This window comes from Oryzias melastigma, linkage group LG12 (assembly GCF_002922805.2).
Source record: "Oryzias melastigma strain HK-1 linkage group LG12, ASM292280v2, whole genome shotgun sequence".
Taxonomy (NCBI): domain Eukaryota; kingdom Metazoa; phylum Chordata; class Actinopteri; order Beloniformes; family Adrianichthyidae; genus Oryzias; species Oryzias melastigma.
This window is the reverse complement of record NC_050523.1, coordinates 13,002,328-13,027,484: the sequence shown is the minus strand read 5'-3', so window position 1 is coordinate 13,027,484 and position 25,157 is coordinate 13,002,328. Positions and strand designations below refer to the sequence as shown.

At 37.1% G+C, this 25,157-nt stretch overlaps 1 protein-coding gene across 3 annotated transcripts in view; it reads right to left on the bottom strand.

The window, feature by feature from the left end:
• unc5c (unc-5 netrin receptor C) overlaps window positions 1-25,157 on the bottom strand; it is a 117,054-nt gene that overhangs the window by 24,318 nt on the left and 67,579 nt on the right. For all 3 annotated transcript variants that reach the window (XM_024299102.2, XM_024299103.2, XM_024299105.2), the window contains exons 3-5: window positions 16,142-16,285; window positions 11,744-11,847; window positions 693-873 (exon numbers count right to left, since the gene is read on the bottom strand). In XM_024299102.2, the coding sequence (XP_024154870.1) occupies window positions 693-873; window positions 11,744-11,847; window positions 16,142-16,285 (429 nt within the window). The remainder of the gene's footprint in view (window positions 1-692; window positions 874-11,743; window positions 11,848-16,141; window positions 16,286-25,157) is intronic.

Below are 25,157 nucleotides of genomic sequence, written 5' to 3'. Positions count from 1 at the left end.
TGTTAAAATAATAATAAAAAAGTAGTTTTTTACAGAAACTGATCGGATGATGACCCTGGTCCATCGTTTCCACCAAACAATATTTGTCTTGACAATCTCATATCTCATTTAAGAGATTTTTTGGCGTGATTCACACTTCAGGGCCACCGTAGGTAACTTTAACTGCAATTATTGTGAAGTTTTAACTCAACTTTTGAAGCTAAATTAGAAATAAAGCTGTACATTTTTGTAAGTCATGTTTTTTAAAGAAAGGTGTAGTAACAATAAGTGCTGCAGGTTTCATTTGTTCCGTATGGAGGAGCCTCCAGCGGGCGTCAGAGTTTAACTTCACAGCCCCGCTGGTGCAGTAACAGTCAGGCTGGTTGATGTTGAGGAGACAGTGGCTGAGTCTGTGTGAAACCACAGCAGGGGGCTCTTCAAGTTTAACTCTGCTACATCAGCACCTCTCATGCACTTCACAAAATAAAAAATGGTGAGTCTTCCGTTGCACACACACCTTCCGGCAGAAGCAAAATGAGGAAAACGGGAAACGCCACGGGTGACAGACAAATCTGCTTTATGCACTTTGAAATAGTTTTTTATCTCAACTTCAGACAACCTCGACACCAAACTTATATGTGACTTCATACGGCTGTCGTAGGGATGATAAGAAGGACGCTGTGCTTAGAAGAGTTTGCATAAGGAAGTGTTACCGTAAACGATAACCGTTGCGGTGGTGCTGTATCTCTTGGCCACGATATTCTTTGCCACACAGGTATAGTTGGCGGTATCAGAGAGACGGGCCTGTTTGATTATCAGGTTGTGGTCGATCGTGATGTAAAAGTTCCTGTCTTCTGCTGGATCAATAATCTCGTCGTTCTTCAACCACTCCACCTAAGAAAGAAGAGAGAGAGCAGATGTTAAACAGCTGAAAAAAAAGGTGTTTAGGCATTTAAACAGCTAAAGTTTTTCTCTCATGCAACAGTGAGTGCCTGCATCAGAGCAGAGCTGTTTACATCTCAAAGCCTCCGCTACAAAAACGTCAATAGCCATCATGATCTTTTTATTCTCCTCTAGAACAAAGCACTACAGAAAAAGCAGCTGTCAGACAGCACAGGAAGCCAAACTCTCCACGTCTGTGAGAGCCGAAAAGCTCTCTGACCTTTTCTGATGAGTTTCATTTCTTTAAATCAAGCCGATATTGAACTCGCAGCCGAACAGGGTATCATTTGAAGCCTTTATTTGACTGTAATACACCAGCATCCTTTGCTCTTTTGTAGAGGTGTAAAAGCTTTTGAAAAGAACAACACCTCACACTCTTCTGGCTCTCGCTTTGATTCAAAAATATTTCCTGTTTCTTTGCTTTTCTTCAAAGCGACTGTCCGGTGACGAACAGACAGAGAAAACTTCCTGTTTATTGTGGAAGTCCACGAGGAGCAGGGCTTGATGGGAGATAGGACACAAAAGGAGGACTACAGGCAAAGATAACAGGGGCTCTTTTTCAGGAAAGATAAAGCATCTTGAAAAGTGGGGCAATAACCAGATATGAGTCCTGCAGAGACAAAACAGCCACAAAGATATAGAGCAGTGTGTGATATACAACAAAACGATGACAGTTATTAGAACAACTTGGTGTTGGGTATTATGTGTTGCCGCTTCACCCACATCTGGTGGAGTTTGAGATAACAGACCCCTCCTCTAAAAGACTGTCTGCTCTCCTTAAACCAGCAGGAAGACACTTTTTTTTTACCCTAAAATCCAGATTTACATCATATTACGCATCTCATAACACAGTGATCCCCATGACAAACTAGCATCTGAGCAAACACTGTGGAAACTAAATAAACGCACAGCTTTACAATAAAACTCTTGATGGATTTTCTCTGCAGATTTGGTGTTTATGACCGATTTCCTTCGTAAACATGCATCAGCTGAACCAACTTCATGGAGCCGGAGCTTTTACGGCACACTTCCATCACCAGCTGAGTCTGAATCCTTTCTAACTCAAAAAGAATGCAATTAAGTGCAGCTCAGTCTTTTTATAGCAATGTATAAGACATGCATTAAACCGTCTGGTGGTGTTGGAGTTGCAAATTAGGTTTATCTACACATTTTTGAATGATTTCAAGAGGTTTGCATAGATCTAACTTTAAAGGAGAGTAAACAAGTGTTACATTAAATATATATATCTGTCTATAGTTTTTTTATCATTGCAAAAAAATAAGATTGTGGACAATACATGAAAATATTAAATCAAAATAAAATAAAAGTTATTATATTATCGAAAAAAATGAAATAAGTGTTTATGTTCTTTGATTTACTGCAACTTTTTAACCGTCAACACGACAAATCCAGCAGATTCTGAAGGAGAAAAGCGGCGAGAGAATTTGCTAGAATTATGTTGATCGTGTTGACGGTTGAAAAGTTACAGTATGTTAAAGATTTTGTCTTCAAGCGTAGCTGGCGATGCCTCAGGTGTTAAAGGGTTAATTATGATAATTTTGATGCAGCTTCTGCCTAACGAATAGAAAATCAGATCATAGATTACATAAACATCAGAAAACATACTGTGCTAAATAATGAAAGGAAAGTAAAGTATTATTCTTTGGATAAAAAAAAGGTGGTAAGAAAATAATCAGAATAATTGTCGGTGTGGATCACTTTTCCTTTAATAGAAGAAAAATCACATTAGAACTTGAGGCGATGCTGAGCTATTAAAGCGTGAGCGTTTCCACATGCAAAATGAAAAGAAAAGTCAAGGTACTGTGAATAAACATGTGCATAGCCTCAGGAAAACTACATGTCAAAGAGTTACAAATATATATTAAAACTTCAGTTTGCATGAGAACAAAAACATTAAACTCTAGAGCAACTATGTACATTTGTGATGCTTGTATTATTAACGAAAAAGGTAATGAGGGGAAAAAAAAACATCAGAAAATGACATTTTTCCACTAAAATGTCTCATGCTAGAACAATTATTTGTCATTAAAAGAGAATTAAATGAAAAATCTGGGGTTTTTTCAGTGCTACGGAAAAAAAGCAAGTATGACTTAAGAATTAATCAAATGTCTTTCTATACTGTTTTTTCTTCTCCATTTATAGTTATTCCACTGTTGAAGCCTTTACATTGTTTTTTCTAATACTTTATAAAGCAAACAACTCTACAGCAAAAGCATTGTAAAGGTAAAAAATGTCCAGCAGAGTTTTAAGATTTAACTTCTTTTAATATCTTTGCACCATTAAATTAGCTTCTTAAATTCCAAAAGCATGAATTGGTTTTGGAATAGCAGTGAAAAGTCTGTTGTGGTATAACCTAAAGCTTCAGATTTTAACCAAGAAGTACTTTATAAATAATAAAATATATATCTTTTATATCCATTAGACATAAGTGCCACCAAAAGAATGAAACTGAAGCACCTTGAAGTGCTTGAAAATATTTCCCACACCAAAAAATAAAAAGAGGTGTAAAAATCAGACGAGTTAAGATGATGCAAATAATGGAAACAATCACATTTTTTACATAGCAATTGTTTGCTTTTCAGTCCCTGTGTCAGTGTGCACAAAACACAAAGTACTGGTGAAAAAAAGCCTTACAAGTGAAAGGTTTGCTCTCCAAATGGAGATTGACAGTTGATAAAAAAAGAGGCAGCGTTGCACCAATAATGGCGGCAGCCTTTCCAAACGTGCTGCGTTCAGACGTCAAAAGCGCTTTTATAGGAGAAGGTAATTAAAATTTGAACAAAAGAGCTTTTCAGAGAAGATGGAGGAGTGGGAGGCAGATGGAGTGACAAGAAATAGAAAAACGGTAAAACGGAAAAAAAAAATATGATAAATGGGGGAAAAGTGAAACAAACGTTTTATCCATCATCAAAACAAAGATGAAATGATAAACACAAATCAATAAACGAGTACAAAACATGACAGATATAAAGTAAGTAAGGTAAGATCTTTTAGTTTGGTTCTCTTTTTAGTGTTATAGGGTCTAACATACAGTAGCAGGTAAACAACAATGGAGTATTTAGACTCATAAAACAAAAATGTGAAATTAGTGTGGAAAATTAGTCAACTTTACTGCTTTAAATAAAAATAAAAACTGACGCTTATTAATAGGCAGTCTAATCTGGTTAAATTGCTGTTTTTATGAGATTATTCAAAATAGGTTCAAGAAAAATTATTGTTTTAATAATCATAATTGATTGAATTATGATTATTTGGACTTGTGTTAAATTCGATTTGGTTCATCGTTCAAAAGCTGAATCAAATAAATGATCAAATAATTGATCTAAAATTAGTTACCGATTTTTTATTGAATCTAAAGTAACAGATTGTTAAACTTCATTAGGAAATTAGCAAAATATTTGACATTATGTTACAATTAAACCTTTATGCTAAAACAGGATGCATTTCCTTTCACATCACTGCAGCACTCCTTTCACACAGACAGGCCTAAAGCTCTCAGTCACAGACAAACTCTTACATCCAAACAGATACAGCAGCAGCTTGTTAGTGTCTGATTGGCAGCAAAACACCCAGAGAGGTAATTGCCACATTTGTCATTAACGAAAGGAAATTGCCACATGTCAGCTGTCGTTGGATAGCGCCAACTGACACTGAGAGACAGTGAGAAGGAAACGGAGGGAAAGGAGTGAGGAAGGGAGAGAGAAAAAAAAAAGAAGAATGTTAAGACAGACAGAGAGGAGAGAAATGCATGAGAGAGAACGCAGGTGCATCTTCAGGAGGGCAGTTATGTGAGGTAAAATGAGATATTTATAATACATCCCCTGATGGGAGTCAAGGACATTCAGAAACCTTAGACTGTCACACGCTGGGTTGAAGGAAGTCTCAAAATTCAACATTTCTGGTTTCATCATAAAGAAATAAAACAAATATTAATCACAAATGAACTGAAGGTGTGAAACTTAAAAAACAACATAAACAAGCAAAGTGGAGCCAGAGAAAAATCCTAAAGAAATAAGAAGTGAAGGAACGTCATGAAGCACAGGTGTGTCAATTACACACCTGTTGCAAATAAAGCCAAAAAACAGAAACTACAGTGATGTCAATGGTTAAACCAGTAAAGGAAGATGAAAAGAAATGTTCTAAAATGGAACTGATAAAACAAGACCTCAAACCTAAGGAACAGATTGTGACACATATGGAGATCCATTAATTAAACATCACGAATGATCCTTTTAGAAAAATAACAGGAAAGGGAGAAAAATAGAAGCAAAAGATGATGCTTTGGATTTTTAAAAACAAGAAAAGGAATTTATAGAGTTTTGAAACACTTCTAAGATATATTAAATGCAAAGTCTGAAGTTTTATTTTCACAAATAAAAAACTTTAAATCATGTTAAGCTTCAGAAACAAAAAAATGTGTACCAAAGAAAGTTTTTATGCTTTTCAGTTAGAATGACATGTAAAAAGTACCACTGATTGAAGTAATTAATAACATCTGTTGCTGTACATTTGAAACAGATCATGACAAATAATAAAAAAAAATAAAATAAAAAATCAAGATATTATCAAGTTTATTTGAACAAAACTTCTTAGATTTTATTTTTGCAAAATAACAGTTTCTATAATCCAAAACATTAGGGGTGTGACAATAAATGTTAATAATGTTTATTGGCAATACGATTCTTAGTCAGTATTGGTTCATTTTTAATGATACGATTCATGATTCCACTACATCATTAACCAAAACTGTGCAGGTGAAGTCTTCTAGATTACTTGTATTTATTGCAAGATAACAATAAATATGTGTACAAACAATCAAGTACAAAATAATTAATGTCAAATCCATTCACATTTTAGCTTCCTAAAGTTCGGCCCACTGGTTTGTTTTTCCATATATTTCTACATACTTATATTATACCACACTGTATGGGCACAGGTCTTTGGTAAATTCATTGGTCTGTAATCATTTTTTTCTGCCTTCACATGTGCGCTGTCCACTGTGATAGTCGTTTTTACGTTACAGTAAAATAAACCTGCTTTACCTCAATCCAAACGATATTTTCCAATACTGATTATAATTGATTTCATTTTGAAATGATTTTCTAATGGGATTACCACTTGCCTCAGATAGATTGATCTGGTTGGATTGTGAGAATATTAGCGGCAGGAATCCATGAAAAAAAATGAACTATTTAACTACAAACCTGAAAAAAAATTCAGTGCGATTATTATTTATTTATTTATTTTTGTCACAGCCACTTAATATTTGCAAATAATCACAATGTAAAATCACACACAAAACTTTACATTTACAATGTTTTTTTTGTTTTTTTTTAATTAGTACTGTCATCATCTGGACAAAACAAGCGGTAAGAGGTGAACTTTCTCCCTGACAGTCAAAAGCATCTATATAGGTTTTCTTTGCTGCTGGAGTCGTGTTACTGTGACAACACCCCAGACCACGGATCAAACAGTCCGCTTTTTTGTTAAAAAAGCGATCTAAACCAAGAAAAATAACAAGATTAAAGTACTAAAAACTGATTGAATATTTATTTATTTTGTAAGTTACCATGTGTTTTAATACAAGCCGTGGAAGCCTGAACTGCCGAGACAAAAAACAATAATTTCTGCTAAATGCTCATATGTTTTTTATGAAATGTGGATGGTAGAAGCTGGTTTTATATATAAAACACTCTTCATTGCGCAACAGATAAATATAGTAAAATGCCACATCACAAACTGGTCATCAGAACTCTACTGCATCACTTTCCATAAGACGTCTTCACATCTACTGTGTTTAGAATGACCATCATTGCGCTTGATGTCATTTGAATAAACTCCGTTCTAAATTAGGGTGCCGCTTCAGTGTCCTTCCAATCTCACTTCTTCTCCCTCTGGCAAACAAAACTGGCTGCAGACCAGACTGCGGCAGCGATGTAGGAGTAACCAGTGAGTGGGAGGTTTCTGCGTTCTGCCAGCACAACACTAATTAGCCCAATATGCAGAATACTCAATCCACAGGCTTGTTAAGATCCAATACAAGGAAAACCACTTATTGCTCATCGCTGTTGAGTCAGAAATAGTGCTCAGCAGCATGTGGGGGCAGAGTGGGGCACGGAAGGAAGGAAAGGTGAGGAAAATAAAACAATCTACCGAAACATGTGAATCTCCTTGACAGAAAAGTTATTATTAACTCTGCGGCTTTTCTGTTCTCATTTATTCATTTACGTTTTACTTTCTGATGCAAGCCTAAAGGGTGCACCTGAAGAACGAGTCACGAAAGGTTACAAACACATTATTAAATCATTCCTTATAGACGGAGAGCCATATGCTCTGCATCCGTATGCGTGACAAGCATGAAGATGTGGAGAGTATAAATATTAACAAGCCAGAATACACAAAGGTGTAATGTTGAGGTAGGATAAGAACAATACAGTCAGAGGGTTTGTACTGTAGAAACAGCAGAGGAAGAATGCTGAACTGACAATTCAAAGAAAAAGGAGAAATTGTATTAAAAAAAATAAAGAAATTGTAATAACTTGGTTGCTACTACTTTAATTTAATTTCCCTGTCATTGTTTAATCGTATTAGTTGGTTAAATCAAATTATAAAATCAACTTTAGCTTCAAAAGGCCAACCTAATTAATCTAATTTTTTCCACAAATGAAAACTGGATGTACTTTTTATTTTTTTAGAAGTATTTAGAAATACTTTCAAAGCCCCTCACAACAATATATACAAAATTTTAGCATTTTCTCTTCTTTACAATAACTGTACATTTTATTTTTTGTAAATATAGTAGGATCAACAAGACTAGAGCCAGCAGTAATGACCTTCCCTGTCTGTGTTTGGCTCTCCACAGCCTGCTGAGGATGAATAAACATTTCTTAAACAAGCTCCAAGGACACACAGACGCAGCTCTTCCCCTGCACATTAATTCTATTTCGGAGAATTCCTCGCGCCTTCCTCCGCTGTGAAGTTGGGGTGGTTTTGCCTCTAACGCTCCTTCGATTGTCGAACTTGTATCCTTTGCAAAATAAAGAATAATGTCTATTTGCTAAATTCACTTAAGAAATGTAAATGCATGAGTCATTTGCAAGGAGTCATGATGCGACTGAGACTTAAGATGTTCGTGTCTACAAGGACATGTTGGCCTCTAAGATGCATAAACAGGCTAATTTAGGAGAATGGAGAAACGAATGAATTCTTTTCAGTTTTCCCTGAACTTTGATAGAAATCTGATGCAAGCTAGTAGGTTGAAGGACTTTTTTGTAGTTGTGACAGAGGGCAGGACTCGGTCAGTGTAGGACTCATGTTAGAGGAGATGAGCAGCTAGAAAACACATATTTTGTCTGGAAAAAATCTCATTTAAGGTGTTTCTTGATTATTAAAAAAAAAACATTGATCTCCCTCGGCAGAACTTGCGAACAAATCCAGAAAATCTTTTCAGAGGAAAACTGCAGACTGACAGGTGAGCACAAAGGGCAGTTTTTGTACGTCTGTCGCCAGGATCCGGTCTGGCCCTCTGACACGCTCTCTCCCACGGGGGCCCTGGATGAAAATGCACTTCCTGATTCACTGAGCACTGAAGATGTTACTTTCGACATTCACGGCACCTCTCATAACTCAGATATGCCACCGTTTCTTCGTGGTGAGATGCGCTCAGCTATTTTTTGACAAGGTGACCTGATGCGAGCTGCTGCTTGCGGTTTGAATTCCAATCACTTTTGAAGTGAAACGGGGCCTAAAATGACCTGTAATCGCTGACATTTAAGCAAGGCCGGTCGAAAGTGAAGGATAAATCTATGAAACATAACGGTCAATGGAGTAAATGTGTACAGTGAAAGTTTAAAGATGAAATTTGATGTCTAACTCTGTCTTTGCTTCTGTTTCTTTTGTTAAAATTGATCAGATTTGGCGTTTTTTCTGGTTGAGGAGCTGTGAAGCAAAGATCTTTGTGTTTCTCTTCTCAGCAAAGCCAGTCGACTTAATCATAGCAGCAGGGCCCGTTCCCTGCAGAGCATCAATGACTTGTTACCCGCGATAACACGGCAGGACCCCGGCTGACTGAGGACATGCCTGAATTAAAATCTGGCTTCCATGGAAACAGGCTTAGCAGCTCACAGCGATGCGTCACCTCTGAACCTTTGTCTTTGTCTGGAGGCCGTGACAAGTGCTCTGAAATGGAGATTCGGGGCACTGCAGAAGAAAACGAAACAATACAGCGACATTCTTTTAGCTGTCCATTTTTATGAAGCCGTCGCACATTTTCGAGTGTGAAAAGAGGTTGCTCAAGTAGAGGCTTTTAGAATGCTGATGAAAAAGCTTCATGGAGATACTCAAAGGGAAAAGATCTGCTGGTGGAAACCCTCCAGCCCTGTTTTTACCTTTATTAGTGTCGCTATAGGGAGCTGAAACGATGAAGCTTTTTTTGTGCCAGAGAACCTCAGAAGCCACATTCTCCTCTTGATTAAGTAGATATCAAATATTCATAACTATAGAAACATGTAACAATGACTCTTAGAGAGCCTGCGGACTGTCTAATTTATTCAGACCATGCGAGACAGTTAGATGACTGAACTCTTGTGCTATTTCAGAAACTTCCCTGGCTGTATATCACTTCTCCAAGGCCAAAGTTCCACTGGTAATGGTTTCAGTGAGAGCCAAAATAAATGCCTGCTACTTCGCTTTTTTTTTGGAGAATGTGAGCGCTCCACTGCTGTACTTCAGTGGATGTAAGTGTCAACACTTCATTTCTAAGGTGCAAGGGAGCCTTCGATTGAACACAAGAGTCCGACAGGTTTGATGGAAGCTATTTCATGAGTTGTGTTGTTTAAACTCGCTGCATCATCATAGAAACTATCTCCACTTTTCAGCACAGCCTTTGTTTTTTTTTGTTTTTTTTGTTGTTTTTTTTTAGGGCCTCCGAACAAAGGCTCACAACTTTGAGGCATTAGATAACATCACTGCTTAGCCATGCTGACAACTTGTGATGTAAACCATCTGAAATGTGGGAAGATAAAGAACAAAAAAAATAAGAGCTCTTTGTTGTGAGAGGAGATCAAAACAAAACTGCAGAATCAGATTTTTGAAGAATGAAGGTAAAAATATTGCTGATTGTACAGTGTTTGTAGAACTCAAACCACCATTTTAAATAAAAAAACTGTATTTTCTGAGAGTAAAAGTGAGTTCTTGCAGCTCTTTGTCAGTTAACACTACAGGCAACGTGCGTCTGCTCTGTTATCCGCCTGGTGCACAGCACAGAGCCCCTCAAACCAACCGCATGATAAAAGTGGAATGCTGTAGGACAGACTCAGTAACTGGGCAAAAGCCTGCAAAGAAGCAACAGTAAGAACTGACAGCTCACTAGAGGCCCAACAACAACAACAACAACCCACTGAATCAAACTCTGACAAACTATTACATCTCCTTCTGCTTCACTGTGCTTTCAGTGTCTTCAGCATGTGAAATATGACAGATCTTTCCTTTGCTGCAAATTTTTGCAAACTGCTATGAAACCACAGTATTTTTTTCCTAAGATTTGTATTTTTTCTGCTGGTGAAAGAGACTGACAAACACAAGAAAAAAGAGCAGTTTTGTCTGCTTTTCCACTCAGGAAAGTTGGCTTACAGTTCAGCTTTGGAATCATTTATTAGCAAAAAATAATAAAATAAGGTATTATATTTAAGCAACAAATAGAAAATAACTTAAATTGATTGAATACTGCTTTTACAGATGTACTAACAATGAGACCTAAATGCTTTATGTTCTTTTATCTACTTTGGAAGACACAAACAAACTAAAAAAACTGAACTTTATTAAGCAATTTTAATACCAGACATAAAGGGAAAATAGATAAAAGTTTATTTTCAGCTATATGTTTGAATTACAGAAAATGGTCCAGACCTGAAGTTTCAGTGGATGCCCCGAGCCAAACCAAGATTTACGGTGAGCTCATACCAGTAGCAGCAACAAAGACAATATAGTTCTCTCAGAAACTCATCCAAGCTAAAGCCTGGGTTGCACAATGGGAGTCCATTCCAAACTTTTGTCCATTTGGCTTGTCAGCACTTTCAGCAGGGATAAATACTCCGCTGTTCCACTCACTTAGCTCAGCTTTTCCAGGTCAGTCATAAGCCATTACAGATTTCAGCACATACGCTCCCAAGTTAAATAAAAAAAGAGCAAAAAAAACCCAAATCTATCTGTCCTCTGTTTATACTGCGCGCTCTCAACAGAAGCTTTTCAGACGTCAGTTTGTTTTTTTAGAGAGGAAGGCATAAATGAAGAAGAGAAGGGAAGACGCTTAACACTTAAGCTTTTTTAAATATTAAATTATAACTCTTTACAATTTTCCCTAACATGACAAAACTGGCTGATATAAAAAAAGAGACTACAGAGTTATACAATCCAGACAAGATACTGTTTCCAATTTATCCATGTTCTGGTTTTTTTCTTTTTTTCAAAGTACTGAGGAAAAATATGTCATCGAGACACTTTACAACATGCCTGATTCATGACAGTGAAATTAAGGGCAGAAACTGTTGAAAACATGTGCAGAAAACATGAATCACACAATAAGAGATTGTAAAACTTAATCCTAAACTGACCCCAAAGAGTGTAAAAAAAAAAAAAAAAAAAAATCACATAAACCTCTTTTCAGAGAAACCACTTTATCAGCTTTGAGCTTTTAGTTGGGCTGAACAAGAGCAATCACAGATGACCACATCAGAGAGTTTTATGTGTTTTAAATACTATTTCAAAGAAAATATGATTCAGAGTGCATTTCTTTGAGCCGTACCTCTGCTGGGGGGATGCCTTCAGGTGGGCGACACTGCAGCAACACTTCCTGTTCGATGGACACTTCCTTCCCCAGAGGCTCCTGATCGAAGGGCTTCCTCAAGTCTTCGGGAAACAGATAAAAGGGCATCAGTGATAGAAAAACTACACATTAATGACTGAATCAGTATGAAAAAATGTATTAAGTGATAGAAAAACGTGAAAAGATAATCATAAGATCTGCCTTTTTTCTGCTAAAGCAGTCAATCTGTATGTACAGGGTGTTTATTCTCCCATGACTTCAGCTGAAGACACATATAGAGATTGAGGTCACTGGCTCTTCAGTAAAAAGAGTAGCAATGTAAAGTTCTGATAAAGTCATGCAGGAAAGGGATCAACACAGCCGACAGCCAAGACTTCTGAGAATCCCAAACTACACTGGAATCTGCATCCCATAAACTGCCAGCACAGACAAGAGCAGTGGGTATTTTAACAGAGGAGAGACGAGTCAAGAAAACGTGATTACATCGCTAAATGAAAACTCTAGAGACCTGAAGGATCAAATCTTATTGCAAAATGTATTTAACCAATCAACCAATTGAATCAATCATAACACACAAACATTAAATGTAATTCTGTTTAAAAGTCCTTCAACTAACGGGATTTTTGAAGAAAAAAAAGTACACTTTTTTATGATCTTTAGCCAGAGATAAATAAAGGAAAAGTTTTTACATGAAAAGTGTCAATCAGAGTTACTCTGAGTTGGAATGTCAGACATTTTCCCACTTTTATTTGGCTTTGTTTCCTTTGCACTTGAGTGGACCAAGCAACTCTGTATACAAAATCTGATTTTAAAGCCAAAACTACCCAAAAAATGAGCAGACAGCAAAGAAAAAAAGCTAAAAAAACTAGTTGTAACTTGAGCTGTCTGTGACATTTGAAAAGGTTTTTAAAAATATTTCTGAAGACAGAAAACAGTATTTCAGCTTTTTGTTTGTTTGTTTTTTGCAAGAATCTTAATAAAAACAATGGTCTTTTTTTAAAGGCTTTTGAAGTTGAGCAGTGATACATATTGTAAATAAAGTATGCTGCACTAGTTTTTCTTTGGCACGACTTGCACTTAAATCTTATAAGACTAAAGACTCCTGAGAACAGTGTGTAATAAGATTTAGCACTCCTATATGTAATGGTTAAGAAACACTCTGTAGTCTCTGGGGAGGTTATGAACAAATCAAAACGAATAAATGCAGCATGGTCACCTCCAATCAAAGGAGTCTATGAAAAGTTTCTGATTCATTAATGGGATTAAAAAAAAGATAATATTTAAGTGTATAAGCAATTGTCAGCTCATTTCTGCTGTTGGCATGTCTCAGGAAAATATCTGTAAATGTTGACATTATTTTTGTGTAATTTTGATAAAAAATAAAGCTAAAAATATGCTGGTCCTCATTTCTTTTGAATTTGTCTTCATTTTTTCCAGAGTTAAAAACATCAAACTTTTTCGCTATAAACTAAAGAAGAACTATCTAATTCTTGTGCGTAGAAGAGTAGAATTTTATCAATATATTGTTGCTTTTCTAACAATAAAAGGAAAAGATGAGGGAAGAATTAGGATTATTAAAAAGGTCGTGCTGAGTCCTGTGGATTCATGGCTGCATGAGTCAAAGCCAACGTGCAGAAATAGATCCTGCCTCCAAAAAGACAAAAGCACAAGCAGATGCAGTGTGACAGGTGAGGAGGCAATTCAGTCACACATCCTACTGCACTGTGACACCCTCTGATTTACTGCATATGCACTACAGTGAAATCTAATAAATTAAATTTGATTTCCTCACATAAAGGTATTACACAGTATGCAAGTCTGCATTGGTAGCGACATGGATGCTCAGTGTGCAGTAATTCAGCACGCCGCCGGGTGGTTCAGATTGAACTATAAAACATGGCAGCCACTTACGGCCGATAAGATCCAAGAAGTGCTTTAGTTTGAAGGGAATTTATTTCACAATGGAAGATCAAATGCAGCAGCAGACACGTATCAGGAAGAAATGTTTACTTACTGTTTTGGCTGCAACAAATGGTACTTTTTAAAATTGCTTTCTTTGATGTTTGACTAGACCTCATTAGTTCCACAGAGATTCTATTACTGCATATAAAATTTACTTATAACCTTGAATTACGCTTCTAGTATTAATGGCAAAGGCCAGCGCTTTGGAATTGTTTTCGCTCTAATTTACAATTCACAATTTGCAACATGCTCACTTTGCTTTTGATGAAACATTAAACAGCCTTGCCAGAGAATCATTTCCCGTGTATATTTTTACTGTGTATTGTGTCTCCTCTGTAGTGGCTCTCCTTCTCTGTGCCGGCTTTTCATAACCCTGAGCAGCACTGGCGCACATTGAAGGGTGTGGGACCAGCTGAGTCGACATTCCTGTGGGAGACACCCCGTTCTCGGCACACAAACACTTCCAGACCCACAGACAGACACACATATGACTACCATTACTGTGACTGGATGCGTTTGTCATGCTAAATTACACAAGTCTTACAAAGCCTTTTTCTTTTTTGCTCCGTAAATCATTAGACACCGGTGCAAATCCAGATAGGGAATGACAGGTAACACACTCAGAGTGTGGTTTTTAATCATTACTTATGTCACTTTTAATAGAACTAAGAGAGTTACCTATAATGTAAAATTAAAAGGCAACAAGAAGACAATAAATTCAATTATCAGGTTTTGTGATAGCTGTTAAATTCCTTCAGATCCTTGAAGAGACTTTCTGTTAATTTGTTAATTGATTGAATTATCTCTTCACATGCGTTTATTGCTGCACGCGGGTGAGCAATCCCCACCTCACAAAAGTGGAGGCCAATTAAAACTGTTTTATGGAGGTGACATGAAGGAAAAAGCAACTTTGTCTGTTCCTTTTTCCTCCCAACAAACTTTTATTAAATCTTCTAAAAAAGCCAGCCTTTTGGCAAGTTACTTCTCAAACACAGACACTACTTTCCTCACAAGTGGTGGCTGCTAGCACCGATACAAAGGTAGCAACGTATTTTGGTATTGACTACTATATTAAAGTATCGATTACTAATTAATAGATGACATATTTAGATATGTTTAGTTATAAGGTGATTTATTCCAGTGTTTTGTGCCAAAACACCCATTTACCAATGTGTTGGTGAAGATTTTCAAAGCGTATAAATATGATCTCTAAACATCCTCTGTGTCTTCCATGCATTGTAAATGAGAGATATACATACAGCTTACAGGCTAAAAGCGTTTGGTAGTAGCTCCTCCCACATCCGTCTGGGGCATCAAGCTTATAAACACATTTTTGGACTGGCGTCAAGCAGAAAATGGGACATCGAACGACAGACATCCAACGCAAATTTGATTTGGTGCGAATGCAGCTTAAGAGGACAGAATGACTGGAGAAAAACTCGGGCAGGAGAGCTAATCCATTCAACACCAGCTAATGGGAGGAGGAGAGAGGTGTGCTGTGATTTGAGGGATCGGTCAGTCCTGGCAGGTCGCTCATCACTGGTGATTATCAGAGGTGAAACAGCAGGACTGTGCACTGTGAGAGGGTCACACACAATAATGAATGACCAGGTCGCTTTTATAGAGCTATAAAAAAAAGGTCAATTTTAGAACAACTTTAGTAAATTGAGGCTAAGATGGAACGCAAAAGACTGGTTGTTGAAAGTGTGTGAGTAGCTTAAAGGAAACAATAGGAGAACATATCAGTGAATGGGATTTTAGCATGTTTTCAGGTGCCGAAAGGGGGAAGTCGAGAAAGTCGTGCAGTCACTGTGCTTCAGAATGACAGAAACCAAGCAGTAAAACAATCAAGCTGCAAGTCCCGTTTAAAGACATTTTTGACAACAATGAGTAACGTAACATAATAGTGTTTACAACAGTTTCATGGATGTTGCTACTAAACTCAAACAACTTCTGTTTCCACCTTCGGTCCTTTGGGGTTCTATTATGTCTCAAATTTTCATTGGAATGTCCCTTGAGAACGGAGTTAAAAATGAACCCAAACTTCAGAGTCGGTGCAGAATGTTTCTCATTACTTGGAAACATTTGTGCTTTTCAGTAGTAGGACAAACAGACACATAGAGAGGGAACAAATGAGGACTGTGAAGGGGGGATAAGAAAAAAAAAAAAAAAAGAGGAAACGCTGGCATAAACACACTCCATAAAGCCTCTTCTCCTCTTCGTCTGCTCTTCTTCTCCAAGTCTGAACTGTGCAGAAGAAAACTGATTCAGCCTCCACAGGCTTTCTTTAAACTAAAGCATTAAATGGAGACCCTTTGATGTGCAAGTCAGCTTGTTGGATGGATGTTTCTTGGCAGAATTTTATTTTAAGGACAGAAAAAAAGATGAAGATATAACATAATAATGGCCACTCACAGGCAATGCGCACGTGGGCTTTACGGCTCTTGGTGGTGCCAGCAGAGCTCCAGGCCACACACTGGCACCAGAAGTCCTCTGGCCCGAACAACTCCTCCACCTGCTGCCGAGTAATCTCTATACTGGCCTCTCTGACGACCAGACCTGGGAGGAAGGACAAAACAGAGAGTTAGAAACAAAGTTAGCTAAAATAGTAAGTCACACATCTGTACATGCATGGACAACAGGAAGTAAAAACCATCTAACTTACCCCACACACTATATGTTTATTCAAGCCTGGCCTAAATCTTAACGCAAGCACTAAGCTATTTAGATCAGAGCCCCGAGGGGCAGGATTCTCTGCGTCATGGCTAACACAATCCTGTTTGCTAACTCCTCTGATTACTGCTCATTTGGGTGCCAGGACCCAAACAAACAAATCTTTCCTAGAACAAATGCCTCTACCCACTGCTGCCACTCTGCAGAAGATTATGCTGCAGCCATAATGTGTCTATATCTGTTTTTATTCGCTTATGTTTATGAACTCTGCAGTAAACGAGTTTCTGTGCGCTATCTGTTACACGATAGCGCACTATCATGCTCGTTTTAGCAGAATTTTCAGTTTGTGAGTCTTTCGGTCTGGAGTGACATTCAAGGCAGGCAAAGAACCCAACAGGAGTCTGAAGAAATGTATTTAATTAACTTCCCNNNTTAACAAAATCACATCAAAACATTTAAAGTCTGGCAAACAAAATAAACAGTGAGTAGAAAAAAATTCAAATGAAAAAATGTCACCTATACGGGTTAAGAAAAAAAATAAATAAATAAATAAAATAAAATAAAAAATAATAAATAACAAAAATTTAAAAATAGATTAAACACAAGTCAGCGGAAAGATGTTCTTACAGAGACAGTCACATCATTATTGAGCATTGGGTGGGTTTGGAAAAAACGTATATAAATAAATTCTAGAACATAGTTTCTGCATTTTCTCCCACTAGCTTAAACCCCCATCACACCCCCAACCTAACATTAGCAGGAGGGCTGGGTATCAATAATTATTAAAGAATCGAGAGAGCCTGGCTTGATTTGTTTTGGATTTTTTTTCAATTCTCTCTAGCTTCTCAAATGAATTTGATTCAATTTTGAGTGTACATGGTTTACACATACAGACCCATTTGTTTAGACATACATTATTATCATAATCTACTATATGCTTTGAATATATTTATTTTGTTATATTCATTTTGGCCACTAGGTGGAGCTATTATAGTACACTTTTTTCAAGAAGAATAAGAAACGAATGAGCAAAAAAGCAGTACCTTTTTTAAAAAATGTTTCCTTGAAAGAGTTTGTAAAATGAATGCGTGTGAGAATATAAAGATGTTCATTTAGTCAGCAACGTATCGAGCATTAGGATTAGCCGTCCTAAGCAAAATTCCCTTAAACGTTAGCATCAAGCTAGTGGACTTTAGCTCTATGTGTTAGATCGATCTCTATTTTTTTGGATCGATTATTGATCTATTATCCTAAGATCGATTCTGTCTGTTGTTTATCAGGAAAATATCTTTCATGTTATAGGAAACTATTGTTTCTAAGGTAAATCTTTGCTGTTTCTCAGAAAAATCTCCATCAGAAAACAAAAGGTCATGAACTTTTAAAAAAGTAAAGTCTGAGGATGACTTAAGACAAAACTGAGATGATGAGGTTGTCCTAAAATGTCCTAAATTACGAAGACTTTTGAATAAAACTGGAGTTACACATGCTGTAACTTCCATCCTCACTGCTGGGCTCCAGATTTCTGCACAGACTTCTATTGGAAACTCAAATTCAGTTATGCTGCAGAAGTTCTGCACATCTTCTTTTTTCTAAAATGAAACTTCATGCTGTGAATAACCCTTTCTGCATCATCCCCAAAAAGTGCTGCTCTATTAGGTTTAGATAAGTTAAGCGCTCCACTGGAAAGAAGTCAAGTTGAAGTCATTTTCTTGGAACTGTCACGCTCATGTGCCTGGTCAGCAGTGATGTGGAGGAGCGCTGTGACATTCAAATCATTCCCTAGCTGTGCCTTTTGTGCGCGCGTGAAACATTTTGCAATATTATACCACCATCACCAGTCTGTGCCACCATAACGAGAGTTTACGAAAATAGAGAGCCCTTTTTACAAACTGATGGTTCTCAGAATATTTCTCTATATGATTAGTCATCGAGTTCTGGTGATCCTCAGTTTCAACTTTTGCCGTCATTTGGAGTTTGTTTCAGCAAAAATAATTTATAATTTGCAATACATTTTTTATCAATTTATGCTGTCATGGTGTCACATATGGCTTCTTTTTAAATAGCCACGATAAATGGGAAATATACAAACCAGGTGCTTTTTAGTGTAGGTGCGGTGATGTAATACTGAATGGTAGCAACAAAGACCCCCTTATGAAGCGGTCACAGTTTGGGAGGGGAAACCGTTGAGTAATCTGTGTAACTTTTGATTTGTCAGGCTTTCAGTATGTTCCACTCCCAAATGAACCCGTCCGCAAAAATTCCCTTGAGACTCTTTTTTTGGGGCAGTACTTTTTATAGTTTTACTGAAAAGTTTTTAGTAGTTTTTAGGTCAGGGGTGAGTAAATTATGGCCCAGGGGCCACATGCACCACGTTAAACTATTTGATCTGGTCCACCAAACTTATTACATTGATAATCCTTATTAATGTATTATTTCCCCAGTAATTCTGGTGTCTCTCCATAGATCAGGGATAGGCAACTCCAGACCTCGAGGGCTGCTGTGTCTACATGATTTCCAGATATCCAAGCCCTACTCATGACTGATGACCTGGTTCAGGTGTGTCCAGCCAACTACAGCATGTAAGAACAGAGTATGTTGGAAAACATTCAGGATTGTATTTGCTATGTATATCATACTACACATATTACAACTGTATAGACTGAAAAACCAATATTAAAAATAAGAATTCTCCTCTTTTGCAGTCAAAAATGACCCAGTTTTATTCTGTCATATTTTTCCTAGCATAATTCCTCAATACACGAATAGGTTTAGGTCACTGCAATGTCACTTATTGCCTAATATGAAGAGTCTGCTTAAATAAACAAGAGTTTCATTAGATTTTCTCGTTTCACGTTGACATCAGCGTCTAGTTATTCGAAGAGAATGGTGTGACTGTGGTCCTTGGATGAGACGCAAATTAAAAAGAGCTGCTGGTAGTGGATGCTAATTCAAACAAAGCAGTTTTGTGATAAATGATTAATGGCTTTGTTTTCAAAAGGGCAAAACTGCTCGTTCTTATCAGACCTCATTAAAATTCAACAGTTTTAACCTGAACTCTTTCTCTGGGTGATTTATAGCTGCTCGGGTTAACTAGGGTCACTTTTACCTTCATCAAAGTTATTATTTGACGTGTTTTTTGAATGTTTCACTTAAAAAAAAGAATCGAGAAGTTTTAATAAAAATAAATAAATAAATAAAAAATTACCAGTTGCACAAAATACCATCACATCTGAAAAAAAACAGATTAATTAATGTGTAATTAATGTGTAATTGTTGCCATTTATTTATAATTATGTTTCCTAAAAAGGCATTTTGACCTAAATTAAAGACTTGCTTGAGATTTAAATGTGATTTTTAATCACTTTTGCTCTTTTTCTTTTAACAACTGAATAATTTGAATAATTCTTTTTTTATATTTTTACTTCCAGTAGTGCGACTTTTTTAAACCTTTAACTTTGCTATACTTCAGTGTAACCTCTGTAATTGAACCAATATATATGTAAATGAATGTTTAAAATTCGCTTTACTAAGAAGATTTTCTCTATATAAATGCTTCATAAAGAGTGGCAACTAAAAGTATGAAATGTGTGCAAAGATTTGGCAGCATGTGCTACAACTATTAGTGCAAGGCCATGATGATCCATAAAAAAGAGCAACAGAAAAATGACAAAGACAGAAAAAACTGGTTAATTTCAGATTGTTTTGTTTATTTTAGCGTTGTTATCAGAAACTGCTTTCAATTGGATTCACAGTTCATTGACTCCCCAATGTTCCGTGTGTGTTCAATCTGTAATTTAATCTTTTCTGCAGTTTATCTTCCTGGAGAGAGAAATAGAGAACCAGGAAGATGATAGGCTAATTTCTGATTTGTGTCGGTGAGCTTAATTAAAAAAAAAAAAAAAAATTATACATTTACGCTGAAGGAAGTGTCTCACCTTTACATTTGTTCTACAGACATCAAAATTCTTGGCAAAAGTTTTGCACCAAGTATCACATATTTCTGGCCAAATTAAAAATGTAATAGGAATCATCATAATTTATTTCAGGTTCAGTGCATTAACACAGCCTTCTTGCTCAGACACATCAAGCACAGTGACATCCCACACACCAGCTTAGCCTTCATGTAAAATTTACAGTATGCCGAGGGGCGGAGGAGTAGTCACGTCTGTTGTGTCACCATCTGCCTCTATACATACAGTATGTGTTTACATGCATGTGCACAGGATATAGTGTGGTACAGCTCTTTGCCTAAGAGGATGTGTTGCTTGTCTGAGATTGTCATAGATGGATGTGATGTTTAGGGGACCATCCCATAGAGATGGATGGCGTTGTTTACTTCCAAACAATATCAACCATCATGACTTTGTTTTAGAAATTAATGCATAAAATACTCGCTCAGCCCTAAAGCTTTGCATTAAAGCTCTTTAAAATGTGATTTATCTTTTATAATCCTTTTTAAGGCAGGAAAGAACAGCTTATGTTGACTGGCCAATTAAAGAATGAGGTTAATTTGCTGAACCATCCTTTACTAGAACAATTTTTTTTTTTTTTTGCAGAGTGCAATTGTATGCTTTAACTAAGACTAAGCACTAAACTTGTGCTTTCTGTTAGAAATTTAAAGAGAACTGTTGCAGGTGCTAAAATCAAATAAACTGAGTCCAGAGCTAAGAAAACAACAACAACAAAGAACATCTTCTTAGAAGTCTGCGTTTCAAGCCCAGCATTTTCCAGTGGAGTTTGTTGCATTTCTGTGCCTCCTTATCACCACAGTTAATAAAAGAGAAACAAAGAGCCTGAGGAGGTCAGAACCTTCCTCCAGTGTTCACATAACTGCTCCCAATCTATGCATACATTACATTACAAAACATTTCTGCATTTCTTCTAAGTCTTAATCATTTTACCACAGCTTACACAATGTAATATATTTATGTTTATGCTGAATAACTTCATTAAAGATACCAGTCAATTTTTAATTAAACAGTATTGAGTCTTTTAATGCTGTTAAGTGACTTTTTTGGTCAGATAAACTTTTACCCAATTGAGGAAAATAAAAAATGTGAAATTTGATCAGCCTTTGACTTTTTCTAATCACTGACCCAATTTCTCCAGGAATCAGAGCAGAACTGTGCATACGTCGTGCTGCTGACCTGGTGTTTGACTTCATGGGTTTTCCCAGAACATCACCTCTTAAGCACATTAAAAATTCCATTGACAGCACAATAGAAACGACCAATCAGGTAAAACAGGGAGCGACAACATGAACTGTGTCAGAGCCAATGATGAGGGACCACCCTCCACCTGTCGATGCAAATATTACCACTTTACATTATTCTATAATCTCCTCCATTCACATCTAGACGACACGGGGTTCTTTATACGATGTGATTCATTATTAATGAGGTTATTAATGTGAGGCAGCCTTGCTCTGCAGTTTTAGCTCGGGCTAACAATATTGATTAGGCCAGTCAAAAGGAAAAGGAGACATTGGTCATTGAGGACGAACAGGAAGAGTAGGGAGGAGTTAATGCTCTGATTATCTCTAAAGATGAAGAGTACTCCTGTATGATTTTCCACCTCATTTCTCACAGAAAGTGACAAACCGTCTCTGGCGTATATTACTCTGGCTGCTCATAATTAATTTGCTCAGATCAATGCTTGTTTTGTTCATAAGAGACTAAAACCTGTCATCAGGACTGGAAGGTAAACATTACAGTATTCAGGAGAGAGGGGTGTGATGATCTGAAGCACATTCAAACGGTGAAGAAGGCCATCTGCACAAGAATGAAAAACACTTTTAGTTCTTTGAGTGAGTGCTGCTTCAATGAAACTTTTCTGAAGCCAATAAAAAAAGAAGATCATAAAGTCAATGCCATCATATTCTGCACAAAAACTCTCAAATTTTGCTTTCTTTAACATTCATATCTCATTTTACAAACATTGAATTACTTAAATAAATCGGTTTTTTTTCTTGTTTTGTCAATTGTAGGTATTTTGATTAAAGAGTGAAGTGCTCCATCAATAAAAGTCCTAAAGAGCTCTTCATAAACCTTCAGAATTCATTCTAAACGAAAAATGGAAAAGTGCTGAGCAGAATGACTTACACACAAAAGGTTTAAAAATACTAATTGTGTTACAAGTGATTTATTAGGCAATAAATTTGTTCTTTTTAATCTAAAGTGCAACATTGAATAAAAGTTATCATTTAAGTCCCACTGCAGTCAGGGGTCTTTTAATTAACACAATTTTCATTGGAGTGGGTCTTTAAAACAAAAACACTGATTAGTTGTAATAGCTCAATTCACTTTTTTCTACATCACAATGACACAACACCTTCAAAGTTGACATAAATATGTTCAAAAGTAAACTGTGATATTTGAGCAAACAGACATATATTAGTCAGCTTTTATTTTTTACTCTATTTGACCCAACTTCCAGAAGTTTATACTGATCTTCTGTGGGTTTCGGTGGTCTTGGCAACAAAGCTGATGCATGCCTAACTCCTCGGGCTCATTATGTTTGTGCACGTTTTGTGCGTTTCACAGCTGGGAACGCTGAACAACCTGCGCTAAACACCAGCAGCTGTTTCCATGATACCACCATGTTATCGGAAAGCAAATGATTACAGAAACAAAGATGTTTCTGCGGCTGATGTGGTGAAGTAACAGACCCATTATTTGCACATGAATGTCCTATTCTTAGGGTTTTTTTCTTTGAACCTGAAGTCATATTGCAAAATGAAATTGTTTCATCTAAATGTTCCATATCCCGTAGTCCTCTTAATGGCTACACGATGAAACCTAAAGTTTAGATTTGATCCTACAAACATCTGGGTATTTATTGATCAAACTACATTTTCCTGGTTTATTTCTATAGGATCATCAGTTCGTCTCAACATTACAACAACACAGAAAAAACAGGACAGAAGGAGAAAATCAAGAAAGGGAAAGATCTCATTTCTCCAGGCTACATTATTAGTGGTATTGACCAGGCTGGCCAGTTGCTATCACTGTTCCTTTTTCTGTCAGTCTGGGGAAATTGGAGAGCAATGGAGTGGGTTGAGAGTAGTGCACGTATTTGGATTCAGTGGGGTTGTGTGTATCTTGTGAGCGTTGCCAGAGCAGAAATGAATGAATATGTGTGCAGCACACAGCCTGTGGATATGACTATGCAGAGTGGGTGCTTGAATGATGTGTGGGTAGTTTTCCGTGTTGATGCTTTTAGCACAAAACCTCCTGACACAGAGGCTAGCAACTGTTGCAACTTGCTCCCTTTTCTTTCTTTTTTTTTAACCGTGAAACACATGTTCAGATTGGTGCAATCTTCCTGACTCACTCTGGGTCTAAAGAAAGGGATTTTTCTTTAAAACTTTTTGCTTTAAGTGTGCACTTTTTCTACTTTCTCCTTGTGCTGTAACACTCTGCAAAGCGAGACTTTTATCTCTGGTGCTGCGTTATTGTCATGAAACACTACTTTAATAATCTCAAACCCCTTAAAAATGGACTTCCCATTTGTTTATACGTCTACTCATGTGGCCAAACATTCCCATTTAGGTAAAGGAGCAGCAATCGTGTGCTTCCGTTCGCCTGCAGACACATGTGCGGCAAAACGCTGGAATGAAAAGGGTAAATGCAATGTGATTGGTACCTGTGGGCGACAGAAAGAACTCAATTTCCAATACAGCCGCTGAATGCAGCCTATCAGTGCTGTGCTGTTGTGTGTAATGGCTGCGGTGCCTTCAGGGGCCGAGCTCTGTTGAAAACAACCTTGTTGGAGCTTCACAAGCTTCCCATCGTCTAGATGCCCATAAACAAGTGCAGGTGCAAGGGTAAAACGCACACATCAAAGAAATGGAAGCGGTTCTAATATGCCACTTTGGTGGTTTCATTCGCTCCCTGTAAATGTTAGTGGAGACAGAATGATGGAGCTAGTTTATTAAATAAAATAGTCAGCAAGATGTAGAACAGGTCAAACGTGTGAGTTTGAGTGGAAATCTTGAATAACAAATACATTTTTTTATGAATCCCACACCCAACAAACAAGTTTTGATTTCACTAAAGTGAAAAACGAATTTCTCTGTGAGCCAAAAACACGAACAGATCTGTCTTCAGCTTGGCAAATTCCTCCTTTAAAATAGCTCTTTGGGGCCTGTTCAGAGTCCTGAATTATTCTTGAGACTGGCTGCAATTAAACTGCACATTGAAAGCAATTTGTAAGTATTAGTGTGACAGCAACAATTGCAGAGGCCACAAGATGTTCAAAATTACCTGAGCAGCCTGCTCCTGCTCAGGAGGTGAGGGGTCAGACTGTAGAGGTTAAACATGTGTTGAGGTGCACAGATTATAAGAAATTAGCAGTGCTAACATCAACAAATGAACAATCTTGACTATTTATGAGAGCATCAGGCTCTGCATCAGAGGAAATACAATCAAATAGTTTGTACAAGTTGTGTTTGTCGGTGTGTTCAGAACCACGTGTGCTAGCAGAGGTTTTCTTTCACTGCTTCTGCTGTCTGAAACAAGCCAAGACATGTAAATGAAATTAGAGGTGGGAAGTTGGATATTGTGACCAAGAGCTGACCTGTACAACACTCACACTCATTACATTCCTGGTTAATTGTAAACTGTGTGAGGGTTGCAGTCCCATGAAGCTTTGCTCTTTAAAGCAGGTGTGGTATGGATGCATAAATCTAACTCTGAAGGGAGAAGTTCTTTCTGGAAGAAAAGTTTAAATTTTAGGCATAATAGGACAGACACATCTA